This window comes from Neofelis nebulosa, chromosome 8 (assembly GCF_028018385.1).
Source record: "Neofelis nebulosa isolate mNeoNeb1 chromosome 8, mNeoNeb1.pri, whole genome shotgun sequence".
In the NCBI taxonomy this organism is placed as follows: Eukaryota; Metazoa; Chordata; class Mammalia; order Carnivora; family Felidae; genus Neofelis; species Neofelis nebulosa.
The window spans coordinates 24,810,064-24,825,412 of record NC_080789.1 but is presented as its reverse complement, the minus strand read 5'-3'; the positions used below and the strand labels follow the sequence as shown (position 1 = coordinate 24,825,412).

At 35.4% G+C, this 15,349-nt stretch overlaps 1 protein-coding gene across 4 annotated transcripts in view; it reads right to left on the bottom strand.

Annotated features, from left to right (window-relative positions):
* Positions 1 to 15,349, bottom strand: part of CDK17 (cyclin dependent kinase 17) — a 110,545-nt gene that overhangs the window by 36,147 nt on the left and 59,049 nt on the right. For 3 of the 4 annotated variants that reach the window (XM_058741713.1, XM_058741714.1, XM_058741712.1), the window contains one exon: positions 2,294 to 2,440. In XM_058741713.1, the coding sequence (XP_058597696.1) occupies positions 2,294 to 2,411 (118 nt within the window). In that variant the 5' untranslated portion in view covers positions 2,412 to 2,440. Of the gene's footprint in view, positions 1 to 2,293; positions 2,441 to 15,349 lie in introns of those variants that run through there. The other variant, XM_058741715.1, reaches the window with a different exon arrangement.

Here is a 15,349-nt window from a genome sequence, read left to right as displayed (position 1 = left end):
TGATACAAAACTATACTCACACTTTATTCCCGTGTTAATTTCCTAGGTTTGATAAAGTTCAATAGTTAAGGAAGATGTAACCAAAGGAGGGAACTGAGAGAAGGGCACAAGAGACCTCCCTGTCCTATGTTTGCAACTTCCTTTGAATCTATAATTATTAAAAATTAAATAATACCAGTCTACCATTTCTTATTCATTAAACCATATTCAGATGCGGACTGTGTGTGCCACCTATCTTAGGAGCTTTTTATATTCTAAGATAAATTCCATAAAGAATATATTGGAACCAGCTCACAGGCACTGATAAATAACCAAAAAGGTGTAGAATCTTTGTCAAAGCTATTGGTGAAATCCACGTGCCAATACACATAAGCGTGTAAGCAACAGCAGACTGTAACTCAGAAACAGCCTACGCTCCTAACAATCTCTGCATCCCCAGAGGAATCTATGTCTATTATAACATCTTCAAGTATTATTTCAAGTAACTTAAGAGAAAACTCAGTAAGAGATCCTATTTCCTCTTCTTTACTCCTTGTTAAAGTCACTATTATAATAAAGTTTTAATAAAGTAAATAATATAAACCACTTGAAAAAATTTTTTCACCATTTCACCACTCATTATAAATTAAGCATGTTTTAGGACAATACTAAAATATTCCAGAAAATATGCAAATAATCTAAAATATTAATTAGCTCTCCAAGAAGGATGTCCATTTCTTTGATCAAAATTCTTCTTCTTTTTTTTTTTTTTTTAAAGTTTATTGACGCTGAGAGAGAAAGCACAAGTGGGAGAAGGGCAAAGAAAGAGAGAGAGGATCCCAAGCAGACTCCACGCTGTCAGCGCAGAACCCGACACAGAGCTCAGTCTCATGCACTGTGGGATCATGACCTGAGCTGAAATCAAGAGTCAGATGCTCAACCAACTGAGCCACCCAGGTGCCTTCTTTTTTTTAAGGAGAGGTTTGTCTTATAGTCAAATACCCATTAAGAACCTGACCCAGAACCTATCAAGATGTACAGTGTGCTTGCAAGACTATTTGATCATAAGAACAAATACTCAGGGCTTAATGAAAATACCAAAAATTCAAAGAGGGTCTGAGGGAAGTAAGGATTTTGCTCTTGGCAAGAAGAAAAAAAGTAAGACATTATAAAATTGTCTTTGAGTTTTGACCCAAATGCAAGATGTGTCCCCCTCCTACACAGAAGTTATATTCAAATTATGATTTAAAAATGTATTTTCTACTGAATTCATCTATGTCTTCTCTCTCATATTACAATCAGCCAGATAAACTTGAGTAAATAATGACCCTGATCAACTAAAGCCTGAGTAGGATCAATTAGTTACTCAGAGTCATATTAACTAGTAAGTAAGTGTTAGTGTATCCCAAATTCCAATCTATGACTTTTAACTTAAAGTCCGGAGCCCTTTCCCTTTATACTTTTCCCTCTCTCACAACAAGGACACTTGCATTCAGGGGGCAGAGGTATTCATGCGTTCACCCACTGCCACAAATCTCTAACAGAAGAATTTTAGGCACAGTAAAGAAAGGCTTGTCATAGAACGTGTGCATCATGATATACTGGCAGCCATTCCGGTAACCCCTTCCTGGATATTATTATGACATCCCTAGGGCTGTTTCACTTTGGAATATGTAACCTTGCTCTGTAAATTTCATCAGGATTTTACATTTTAATCTGTTCCATTTAACGAGCTCTTTTCATTTTATGTCAACATATGTGAACTACTGCTTTACACTGTAAAAAGAACTACCAAATGTGAAATGTTACATGCCTCTCAAGTGCTCTCAATACTATGAACAGATTCTGCAGTAAATATGAGTATAATTCACTCACGTGATGAACCTTGTCATCTAGTCAATATGCGTATATAATGTTCTAAAACTATGATGAAGCCCCAAACAGGAATTTCACAAACTTACTATATACTTTTAAGCTGTATTAACTTAGGTTAACTTAAAAATAGTTATTTAACAACTAGGATAATATTATATAAGGTATTCTTATTTAAGAGCCAATGAAAAATGGAAAGGTAAATGGGACAGAAGAATCCACAAGGGTTAGAGACCAGGAGGAGGTTTCAAGTAGTACTAGCGGAGTAAGCAAGAAAAAGTTATGTTGTCTTCTGTTTCCTAAGAACCAGAGAACAAGACAAAGAAATAAACAAAAGGAAGCTAACAGGAACTTATCAGAAAAGAAAGCTTACACTTTGCAAAGTAATTAAAAGGGGGAAGCATCTCTCCTTCCCTCTCCTCCCCAGCCCCCAAATATTTACCATTATCCTTGCTGCTATTTTCTTCAATAGTCATTTGTTCCGCCAATTCAGACAATGATTCATCAATAGTTTGGCTTCCTCGAAGAGTGAGGGATAGCCTTCTCTTGAATTTTTTCATCCTATCAACTGAATGTGACTTGAAAATTCCTGAAAGAACAGAAGAGAATGAAAACAAAATTAAGGCTATAAAATATTTTAAAGCTCAAGGAAAATGTCATTCAGAATTTACTGGCAATCTTCAAACGAGGAATATAATAAGGAACTTTCATGTCCACCAAACATCACAAAGTCCAACCCCTTATTTATATATATATATATATATATATATAATTTATTGCCAAATTGGTTTCCATACAATACCCAGTGCTCATCCCAAAAGGTGCCTCAATGCCTATCACCCACTTTCCCCTCTCCCCCAACCCCCATCAACCCTCAGTTTGTTCTCAGTATTTAAAAGTCTCTTATGGTTTGCCTCCTTCCCTCTCTGTAACTTTTTTTTCCTCCTTCCCCTCCTCCCTGGTCTTCTGTTAAGTTTCCCAGGATCCACATATGAGTAAAAACATATGGTATCTGTCTTTCTCTGCCTGACTTATTTCACTTAGCATAATGCTCTCCAGTTCCATCCATGTTGTTACAAATGGCCAGATTTCATTCTTTCTCATTGCCAAGCAGTATTCCATTGTATATACAAACCACATCTTCTTTATCCAACCCCTTCTTTAAAAGGATTCATTCACTCTGGGGCACCTGGGTGGCTCAGTCAATTAAGCGTCTGACTCTCGACTTCCGCTCAGGTCATGATATCACCATTTGTGAGTTGAAGCCCTGCACTGGGCTCTGTGTTGGCAGCATGGGGCCTGCTTGGGATTCTCTCTGCCCCTCACCTGCTCTTGCGTGCTCTCTCTCTCTCTCTCTCTCAAAATAAATAAATGTTAAAAAAAAAAACAAATAAAAATAAAAAACAAAAAGATCCACTCATTCTGATTAATGCTATATTTATGCAGCACCATCAGAAGAGCAGGAATTCTACAAAACTAAATAAAGATAGAGGTTTTAAGCATAACAAATGAATTTAGGACGATTAGAAATTTTCCTAAAATGTGCTTTTTAAAAACCAATATAATAAAAATATCAATTCAGAGTCTGTGTCTCCCTATCTCCCCACCTGCCATGCTCTCGCTCTCTCTCAAAAATGAATAAATGTTTTAAAAAATTAAAAATAAATAAAATAAAAATATCAGAATGATTTTGATGCATAGGTAACATTATTATAAATATCAATCACCACACTGGAAACAGTCAGCGATATCTTTATATATAAATGGGGGATGCCAGGGGCGCCTGGGTGGCATAGTTGGTTAAGCATCTGACTTTTTTTTTTTTTAATTTTTTTTTAACGTTTATTTTTGAGAGAGAGAGAGAGACAGAGCATGAACGGGGGAGGGTCAGAGAGAGGGAGACACAGAATCCGAAACAGGCTCCAGGCCCTGAGCTGTCAGCCCAGAGCCCGACGTGGGGCTCGAACTCACGGACCGCGAGATCATGACCTGAGCCGAAGTCGGACGCTCAACTGACTGAGCCACCCAGGTGCCCCAAGCATCTGACTTTTGACCTCAGCTCAGGTCTTGATCTCAGGGTCATGAGTTCAAGCCCCACACTGGACTCCATACTGGGTGTGGAGCCTACATACATACGTACATACGTATGTATGTACATAATAGGTGGGGTAGAGCGGGTGGGGAGAGATAAAGAATGATATTGGAACCTCATTAAATGGCTCCAACAGGAATTTTTTTTTAAGTTCTTATTTAACCAATATCTTACGTCTTTGCTGTTTCTGCCCCCCCCCCCACCTTGGTTAGCTGTCAGGAACCCCTTCCTGTTACCGTAACAATGCCAAGTTTTAGAAGGAAGTAATGAAAGCCAAATTAATAGTATAAAATGCATACCCCTTACGTGACGCTTTTATATTTCTTAATTCATTTAGTTTTCCTAACTCTAAAGACTAGACTACACTACTTATTTTCACTTATTTCAGGTTCAAAGAAGTTCTCTGACCAAAGCCAAACAAACAATAAATGACACAACTAAAATTTAAAACTAAGATTACCTTTTCCTTCACATTTTAACATCTCTGAAATTAGGATGCATCCTATAATTAAAGGATGTCAAAATACTGACATAATTGACAGCCTCTTTTTTTCTTAGTGGTACATACAGCAAAGGTATGATTCATAGCACAGTCTCAGATAAAATCAAACAAGGTATTTACTGCCAAAACAAATCCCTCAATAATTTACCTGTAACTTCTTTTCTAATTTACTATTTCTTACTTGGGATGAACAATTTCACAAGATTACCAAACATATTATAACCATTAGCCCAACTAAAAGTAAGAGCTCCCCTATGCTAAAATACATATTTTACCATCCAGCTCTGGGTATCTATTTTGAATCTAAATATGTTTGCTTGTTTTCTCATTCTAAGGTCTATTTACATAGCTGAGTACGCTGAACATGTGAATTCTCCATAAGATACTATATGAATAATTTTTGTTTGCTCAAAGGCTGAGGGGAGGCTTTCGAGTAGAAATTTGTGACAATATTATATTTTACCAACTACTTTTTACATACTTATTTTAAAAACCTATAACAAAAATATAAAAACCACACACATTAAAATAGCAAAAAATTGTACTTACACTTCAAAAGGGCTTTTTTTTTTATCCTTACGCTCTAAAACAATGGATATTTTTTTGGTGAGATACTGAAAAACCCGTTCCTTAGCTTAGTTTGGTCATGACACCAAAAGGACAAATCCATGGTCCTGAATATTTTCTACTACATTATCTTCCAGTTGACTAATCCTCTTTCAGCTGTGTTCAACTGGCAGTTAAAACCATCTATTGTGTTCTTAATTTTAGTTACTATATATGTATATCTTAAAGAGAGAGAATGTGAGCAGGGGAGAGGCAGGGAAAGAAAGGAAGAGAGTGTGGAGCCTGACTCAGGGCTCGATCTCATGACTTGGAGATCATGACTGGAGCTGAACTCGAGTCGGATGCTTCATGAACTGAGCCACTCAGTGCCCTAGTTACTGTATTTTTCAGTTCTAGAATTTCTACTTAGTTCTTTTCTACAGATTCCAGTTCTCTAGTCAAATTCTCCACCTTGCCATCTATTTTCATGAATAGATTATAGTATTTTAAAGCTCCTGTATGTAACTTCAGAGTCTGCATAGCCTATGCATAACCTATTTCTATTGTTGATTTATCTCTGACGGTCTTGTGTGTGCCTAGTAATTCTTTATTTAATGTTACACATTGTATGTGAATGGTTGCATGAAAATATGTATGGATAAATATAGAGGCTCTAGATGATGTTACCTTCTTCCAGAAATGATTTAATTTTTTTCTAGAAAGCAGTCAGAGTAGGAGCAGATCACCTAAATCCAATCAAGGACTGAGCTGGCATGAGACAGGGTTTCAAACACTGTGAAGACTGGCCTACCTCTGATTTGTTCCCACTCTTATGGTGTGCCCCCTTTCAAAGGATTCCAGCTGCAAACCTAAGGCTAGAACAACAATAACAAAAAACTATTGAAAACTCCACTCAACTTCCTTGCTTTTTGCTCATCTCTTCTACAATGTTCAGCTTCTATCCTCTTATCCAAAGTAACCTGAGAGTTTGAAAATGCCTCAAAAGGGAAAGTAGCATGGAATATGTCTATCTCCCTTTTCTCCTGGACCTTGACTCAAGTTATGACTGATTTCAAGGCTCTCCAATGCCTTGAAAGCGGTTTGTTCCCTACATGTCAAGTAGTTCTCAGAGGGAGACTTAGTACACACACACACACACACACACACACACACACACACACACACACACGGAATATTACACAGCCATAAAAAAGGATGAAATTTTTCCACTTTCAACAACAATGGATAAACCTAGAGGGTATTATGCTAAGTGAAACAAGTCAGAAAGGAAAAGACAAATACTGTATAGCTTCACTTATATGTGGAATTTAAAAAAACAAATGAATAAACAAAAAGCAGAATCAGACCTATAAATACAGAGAACAAACTGATGGTTTCCAGAGGGGATGGGGTAGGGAGGAAGGGAAGTGCAAAATGGGTGAAGGAAAGTAGGAGATACAGGTTTTCTATCATGGAATGAATGAGTCACAGGAATAAAAGGTACAGCATAGGGAATACATATTGTAATAGTATTGTATGGTAACAGAAGGTAGCTACACTTGTGATGAGCACAGCATAACATATGGAGATGCTGAATCACTATGTTGTAGATGTGAAACGAATTTAACACTGTGTCTATTCAAATAAAAATTTTAATAAAAAATAAGTAAAATAGATAATATATGTATTTCACCAAGCAAGGTGAATTTATAGGAGGCAATCAGTAAACTGTAAGTGTTGATTCCAACTAAGAAACCTGTTACTGTAGGGTCCTAAATGCTAGATTCCTTACATCTCAGTGAGCCCTAACATATTTCTGCCTTGACAGTTAGTAATCCATGCCATTTGTCTTAAAACATTAGATATTTAAGGCAAATTGAGCTATGGTCTATCTCACCTACCCTTTTGTTTTTGTAAGAATTTATACTAGAGACACTCTCCTTTGTCAAAATCCAAATCACCTTGTGCAGTAAAAAGGAAAATCTAACAAGCTTGGGGGCTCAAACCTTGCACATCCCAAAGAAAGGACTTGCCTGTGAAGACTCCTGGGAAATAACTTCTGAGCCCTTGGAATATTCTGCCTGGTAAGTCTCTTTGTATACCTGAGGTCTTGGGCCAGGTAACTTATGTCAATGATGTAAATTATGGTAAATTCTGTTTTTGTATGCCTGAGGTCTGGGCCACAGTAGGACCTCAGAGGAGAGGAGGGATAAGGGAAGCTGCAGACTGAGTAGTTAAGATAGTCATATGGGTACTTTCCTGCCTATGTAAATGATCCCTGATCAAAACCCTGGATATCAAGACTCAGGTAAGCTTTCCTGGTTGACAACACTTTGCATATGTTGTCATACAAAGTGGCTGGTAGAAGGAAGCATTATCCATGCAATTCCACCGGGAAAGGACAACTAAAATCTTACACCTGGCCTCCATCCTACACACACTTTTCCCTTTGCTGATTTTAATTTGTATCTTTTCACTGTAACAAATCATAATCACGAGTTTTTTTCTCTCTGCTTTTCTCTGATTTGTTTCCTTTGAGCAAAACACCAAGCCTGCGGACAGTCTTAGGAACCCCCCTCCCCACCCCTGCCACCACACTCCTTGAAAAAACCTATATGTCCAAACAAAAACTCTTAAGGGCTGGTAGCTCACAACTACCAAGTGTTCAACTCCAAAATTATCAAACGTAGTGGCGTGGTCACCAATGTCTATCAAACTATATAGATATCACCACTTTCGAATCTTGCATATCATATTTGAAAGTCTGCTGACCACGGTACTTGCCTCCTATTTCAGATGACAAGAATGAAACAAACTTCTGATGTTATTACAGAATTAATTCACATAATATGGTAACATCCCATTCTGACCACTTGAGAAGTGGTTAGTTCAAACTGCCTTGTACTGTAAATGTAAAATACAAACTAGATTTAAAAGCACGTATAACTAACTCATTATTATATGGATAACATAAAATAATTCTAGACATATTTGGTTATGTAAACTGTATTACTAAAATTAATTGTACTTTTAAAAAATATACATGCAAAATATTTTTAAATTAAGTATGGGATCCACATATTTCTATTGGCAAATGCTGATATAAAACATCTAATTGATCTTGGTGGTTTTAAGTGAGTACAACTTAAAAAAGGAATTGAGGCACCTGGGTGGCTCAGTTGGTTGAGCATCCAACTCTTGATTTCAGCCCAGGTCATGATCTCACTGCTGTGAAGTCAAGCCCCACACAGGGCTCCATGCTAGGTGTGGAACTTCATTGGGATTCTCTCTACCCCTCTCCTTCTTCTCCACTCATGCTCCCATGTACTTTCTCTCAATAAATAAATAAGTAATAAAAAAGGAAATCCCATAAGCCTTAAACTTTTCTTCACAGAATGCATTTGACAATGTATCAAAAGACATTCTATGTATTTATAACTTTGAATAGTATGCATTGCCCTTATTTCCCATCAAGAAAATTCTCATCTATAAAATAACTTTAGGTATTTTCTATTCCATCAGGAATAAGACACACATTTCTAGTTCATATTAGCAAGAGAAAATACTTCACTTTATAAAGCTAAATCTTACTATAAAATTTTCAAAACCACATCTTCAAAAAGATCCTTTTTTTTATTATCCATAGTATAACCCTTTAATTACATCAACATGATCAGTAAACACAGAAGTTAAAGAATTCCATTGTCACAGCCTAGATCAGTATTAAAGAAAAAGTACTCCCAAATTAGATATATTCCTTGACATTTCTAATTACCATTAGGTAGAATTATACATATCAACATTTTCCCTCATTAGGTGATAACAAAAACACATATGCTACAATAAAAACAATTTTGAGAAGTAAAAATTATTTACATTAGGTTTCAGGTTGATTATTTTCTACAGCATTGTAATAAAGCAGTGCTAAATTACTGATTTCTTCAAATCAAAACCCTCAAGAACTTGTCTACAATATTTTACCTGGTAAAACTTTTACTTGGGGTTGTTGGCATCTTTACACTATCATTTTCATGAATATTAAATGTGATTTATGGTAAAATGCCTAAATTTTTAGCTTTATATTTAATTCATGCCACTAAATAAGTTATTTTCACCTTAAAAGTAAATGCACTATAGGGGCACCTGGGTGGTTCAGTCGGTTAAGTATCTGACTTTAGCTCAAGTCATGAGCTCACAGTTTGTGCGTTCGAATCCTGCGTTAGGCTCTGTGTTGACAGCTCAGAGCCTGAAGCTTGCTTGGGATTCTGTGTCTCCCTCTCTCTCTGCCCCTTCCCCGCTGGCACGCTGTCTCTCTCTCACAAATAAATAAAACATTAAAAAAAAAAAAAAGTTAAAAAAAAAAAAAAGCACTATAATTTAAAATAAACCAGGGGCGCCTGGGTGGCTCAGTCGGTTGAGCATCCGACTTCGGCTCAGGTCATGATCTCGCAGTCCGTGAGTTCGAGCCCCGCGTCGGGCTCTGTGCTGACAGCTCAGAGCCTGGAGCCTGTTTCAGATTCTGTGTCTCCCTCTCTCTCAGACCCTCCCCCGTTCATGCTCTGTCTCTCTGTCTCAAAAATAAATAAACGTTAAAAAAAAATTAAAAAAAATAAAATAAAACCCTAAACAAAAACTCTACAATTGTTTTAATATTTTAAAGACTTAACTACATAATAAACTATTGTAAATGCTCAAAATTTCAGCATACATGCTAATCTTCAGAGGGCTCTTTCCTGACACTCTCTATTCCTTTATTCTTAGTTTTTTTTTTTCACTCACTGCACTTACCATGTATGTATGCACGCGCGCGCGCACACACACACACACACACACACACACATATTCCATATATATGCACATATATCCCCATTCAAATATGTACATACATTTGTGTATGTATGCAAAATGTTTATGCTTTTGTAGCTCTCAAAAATATCTCGAGCTTTTTGTCATAGCTAGATAAAATTAAAAAGGTAAAAGGGCAATAAATGATATTCAGAATGACAGCATATAACTCTATACACACACACACTCTCTATACACACACACACACACACACTGAAAAAGTTCAAAATCAGTGTCCAACTACAAGTACTTAAAAAAAAAAACCTGAATTGTTTTGTGTTATCTTACTTTATCATCTGGGGCTAACCCTGATCTGGGACTGTCCACTGTTAAATTTAAAAAACTTTTCTTTTTTTTTTTTTAATTGTGGAAATGTAACCATTTTATTTACTTACAAGAATACAGAAAACCACTCTGGAATGCCAACTGAGTTTTGTCCTAAGAATGGGTGATACATATGTACACTTTTTTTTTTTTTTTTTTTAAAGACAACAGCTGTAAAGCTGTGAACACTCCCAAACTAGATCCTCTACTATGGGTATTTACCTGCAAAAATGGTGTCATATTGTGGCCCCTTTGGCACTTCTGGCAAAAAAAACAAAACAAAACAAAAAAAAAAACCTCTTTGGACTGATTCAAACTTCTTTAATAGTGAAGAATTTATTAGAGTGGCAATTTTTGGCTTATGTCTTTGAGAGATCAAAACAATTTCTTGTTAATAACTACAGAAGGTTGAGGGAAAAGCTGCAGATTGCTTTTAAAATGCCTAAATGACTTTTCTTTAGGTAAAGAAGCAAAATTTACATGCAGAACAAATTGAGCATTTTAAAGTTTGGATTAAAATCCAATTTTACAAAGGCAGACCAACATTCTAAAATATCATGTAGAGTAACATGATTTCACAATAAAGACAGCTTCATGTATTTCTTTATATCATTTTCCGTAGTGACTGGCTTTAAATTAAACTTATTATAAATAAGGTAAACGCATTAGGTGGTTTGTAAGCAAATTTTCTACTGTTTATCCATCAATAATTAAATCATAATAAACATCCAATGCCAAACGTGTAAGCTAACCATACTTAATGAGGAATAACTAACATTTAAAAACATTAAATTTTTTCACTAGAAACAAATTTCTTATTTACATAAAATATGAAGTTACTATACAAAATACTGACAGAGCACTGAAATAAAAGTTCATACTTTATATTTTTCCCCAAAACACTTAAATATCTTAATCCTTTATGTGTTAAAATCTGAAGACAATTCTTTTCCTTTGACAGTACAGTCAAGCACACAAACCAGAAAAAAGAAACCTAAGAACTTTCCTCTATCCATATAAACACATTAGAAAGACAATAAATACAAGAATACCGTGACCCACGAGATGAAAAATGTCATAGTAGGAAGCTATTGGGGTTCGTCCCTCCACCCAAAACAACCAGTACAGTGGGAAGAAAAAAAAACCCAAAACAGAACCAACTATTTAAGGACTCTAGAACCTGACTGGACACTTAAAACAACCCTGAGTGTTTGCTAAAAGGGAGAGACTGCTAGGAGAACCACACCTGCAAACCCATCAACACTGCCCATTCCTCAGCCCTGTCCATCACTCCTAGAGCAGCTGGTTGGTGCCAGGGCAGACAATTGGGAATCTTGACATCAAAAAATTGGGGGCTGAACTTTTCGGTCAGTCAGGCAGATCAGAGACTGGCACAGTGCAGACACATGCCTTCCTTTAAGCCCTTTCAGGCTGCAGGGGCTCCTCACAACAGCATCTGTTGGAAGATTTAAAGAGACAGCAATACTTTTTTGTTGTTTGAGCCAGATATTAAAGAAAATCTTCATCAGGCCAATAGCTAACTGCGAAGATAACAGAAAAGAAACTTCAGTGATCACACACAACCAAGAATATATATTTGCAAAAATAGTTTGGGAAAGTCACAAATGGATGGGAATAGCCCGAACAATGAAAATCAAAGAAACACCTGTGGAGAGGGAGAATCTGGTTTCCAGAGTTACTACATTATAAATGTCCTGGCCTCAACAAAAAATTACAAAGCATACAAACGAACAAGAAAACATGGCCCATTCACAATTAAAAAAAATTAACAGAAACCATTCCTGAAGAAGTCCAGAATTTGGAACTTGTAGTCCAAGATATTAAATCAACTGTCCTAGATACGCTCAAAGGGCTAAAGGAAACCCAATAATAACAACAACAACAAAAAAAAAAAAAGAAAAGAAAAGAAAAAAAAGGAAATAAGGAAAACAATATACGAGAAAAAGGAGAATATCAACAAAGAGACAAATTATAAAAAAGAACCAAAAGAAATTCCAGAACTGAAAAAAAGTACAATAACTGAAATGAAATATTCACTAGTAGGGTTCAACAGATTTAAATAGGCAGGAAATAAAAGGATCAGGAAACTTTAAGAAAGTTAAAATTATCAAGTCTGAGGAACAAAAAGAAAAAGAATGAAGAAAAACAAACAGAGCCTGAGGTACCTATGTACCCCCATAGGCATCACAGGAGTCATAGACAAAAATAATGATAACCGAAAAAATAATAGTTGAAACTTCAAAAATCTGAGGAAAACATGAATATACACATCCAAGAATCTCAACAAACTCCAAGAAGGATAAACTCAAAGAGATCCATGCCAAGATATTTTGTATTCAAAGTGTAAAGCCCCAAAGACAAAGAAAGAATCTTGCAAGCAGCAAGGGAAAAAAGTAACTGGACCCACAGAAGTGATTCTCAATACGTTAACAACTAATGTCTCATCAGCAACCACGAAGATCAGGCCGCACTGGAAATGATGTATTTAAAGTCTGAAAGAAAGAAAAATCTTATCTCGCAACAGTATCCTTCAAGAATGAAGGAGAAATTAAGACATTTCCAGATAAACAAAAGCTAAGGAGGTTCATTAGTAATAGACCTGCCATACAAAAAATGCTAAAGGAACAGTTTCAGCCTAAAATGAAAGGACACTAGACAGTAACTCAAAGTCATAAGAAGAAATAAAGAACATCAGTAAAAGTAAGTTCATATGTACTTACAAAAGACAGTATAGTTGTACTTTTGATTTGTAGCTTCTCTTTTTTCTCCCTTTTCCTATGACTTAAAGGGCAAAGTACACACATAGAAAAATGATAAATCTATGTTAATGGGCACATAATGTATAAAGAGGCAATCTGTCACAAGAGCAATATAAAGGAGGAAAGAGGGATAAACAGATCAGTGTTTATATACTATTGAACTAACTACTACACAAACTAGTTTCATGTATGTTTAAGATGTTAATTGTAGTTCCCAAGTAATGATTAAGAAGTTAATTAAAAAGTATTACAGAAAAGGAAAAAAAGAAGGAGATCAGAAAAGTACACTACAAAAAATCAACTGTGCAAAAACAGGGCAATAATGGAGGAATTGAAGAACAAAAAACAAGACACAGAAAATAACTAAATCAAAACCGTAAATCCTTCCTTATTAGTAATTACTTTAAATGTAAATGGATTAAACTCTTCAACTGAAAGGCAGAGATTGACAGAATGGATTTTTTAAAATATGGTCCATCTGTATATTGTCTACAAGAGATTTATTTTAGATACAAAGACACAAAGAGATTGAAAGTAAAAGGACAGAGTAAGGTATTTCATGCAAACAGTAACTAAAAGAGCTGGAATTACTATATTTTTGTCAAGGAAAATAGACTAAAATAATTAAAATAGGTTATAGGAGATAAGGAAGGGCACTATATATTAATAAAAAATTAATATATAACAACTGTAAACATATACATACCTAAAAACAAAGCTTGAAAACATATTAAGTAAAAACTAACACAAATAAAAAAAAAAAAGATAGGGGCGCCTGGGTGGCGCAGTCGGTTAAGCGTCCGACTTCAGCCAGGTCACGATCTCGCGGTCCGTGAGTTTGAGCCCCGCGTCAGGCTCTGGGCTGATGGCTCGGAGCCTGGAGCCTGTTTCCGATTCTGTGTCTCCCTCTTTCTCTGCCCCTCCCCCGTTCATGCTCTGTCTCTCTCTGTCCCAAAAATAAATAAAAAACGTTGAAAAAAAAAAATTAAAAAAAAAAAAAAAAAAAAAAAAAGATAGTTCTACAATCATAATAATTGGGAGATTTCAATATCCCATTTTCAACACTGGACAGAAGGACCAGATATAAGATCAATAAAAGAAATAAAGGACCTGAACAACACTAGATACCTAATGTATTACATCTAACTGACATATATAGAATGCTCCACCTAACAACAGGAGAGTACACATTCTTCTTAAGTGCCAATGGAACATTCTCCATGATACTTATTAGTAAGACCACAAAGGGCGTCTTAATAAATTTAAAAAGATGCAAATCATGCAAAGTATGTTTTCCAATCACAATAAAATGAAACTGGAAATCAGTAACAGGAAAAAAAAAATGAAAATTTTACATATATGTGAAAATTAAACAGCATAACTCTTAAACAACCAATGGGTCAAAGAAGAAATCACAAGAGATATTAGAAAATACCTTGAAACAAATGAAAACAAAAACACAGCATATCAAAACTTATGGGATATAGGAAAAAGCAATGCTAGGAAGAAATTTACAGCTGTAAAACCTATAATAAAAGAAGATCTTAAATCAACAAACAGCAAATGAAACCCAAAGCTAGCAAAAAGAAATAATAAAGATTATACTGTAAACAGAGATCAGAAAAAACAATGGGAAGTCAACAAAACCAAAAGTTGGTTCTTTGAGGGGGAAAAAAACCCCCTTCAACAAAATCAACTTTTAGCTAGATTGACTAAGAAAAAAAAGAACCTAAATTACTAAAATCAGAAATGAAAGTGATGACAACCCATCAACTACACAGAAATAAGAAGGAGTATAAGAAATTACTATGAACAGCTGAACACCACACTGGATAACTTAATGAAATGGACAAATTCCTGGAAATGACCAAACTACCAAAACTGGCTCAAGAAGAAATAGACAATCTGAACAAACACATAAGCAGTTTGAATCAGTAATCAACACTTGTAACAAAGAAAAGCCCAGGAACAGATGGCTTGACTAACAAATTCTACCAAATATTTAAAGAAGAATTAATAAGAATCCTTCTTAAAATATTCCAAAAAGCTAAAGAGAAGTGATTACTTCCAAGTTCATTCTATGAGGCCACTATTACCCTGATAGCAAGGCCAGACAAAGACACCACAAGAAAACTACAGGCTACTACTAATAAAATACTAAAATAGTAATACGAAAACTACTAACATTCTCCAATTCATTTGCAGAGTAGAAGTCCCTAACAAAATACTAAGAAACCAAATTCAGCAAAGTACTGAAAGGATCACACTTATGACTCAAATGAGATTTATCCCCAGAAGGCAAGGAGGTTCAATACGAGAAAATAATCAATGTAATACAGAATGAAAGACATGAACATCAATTAATGCCGGAAAAAAAAAAAAAAACATTTAACAAAATCTAATACCCTT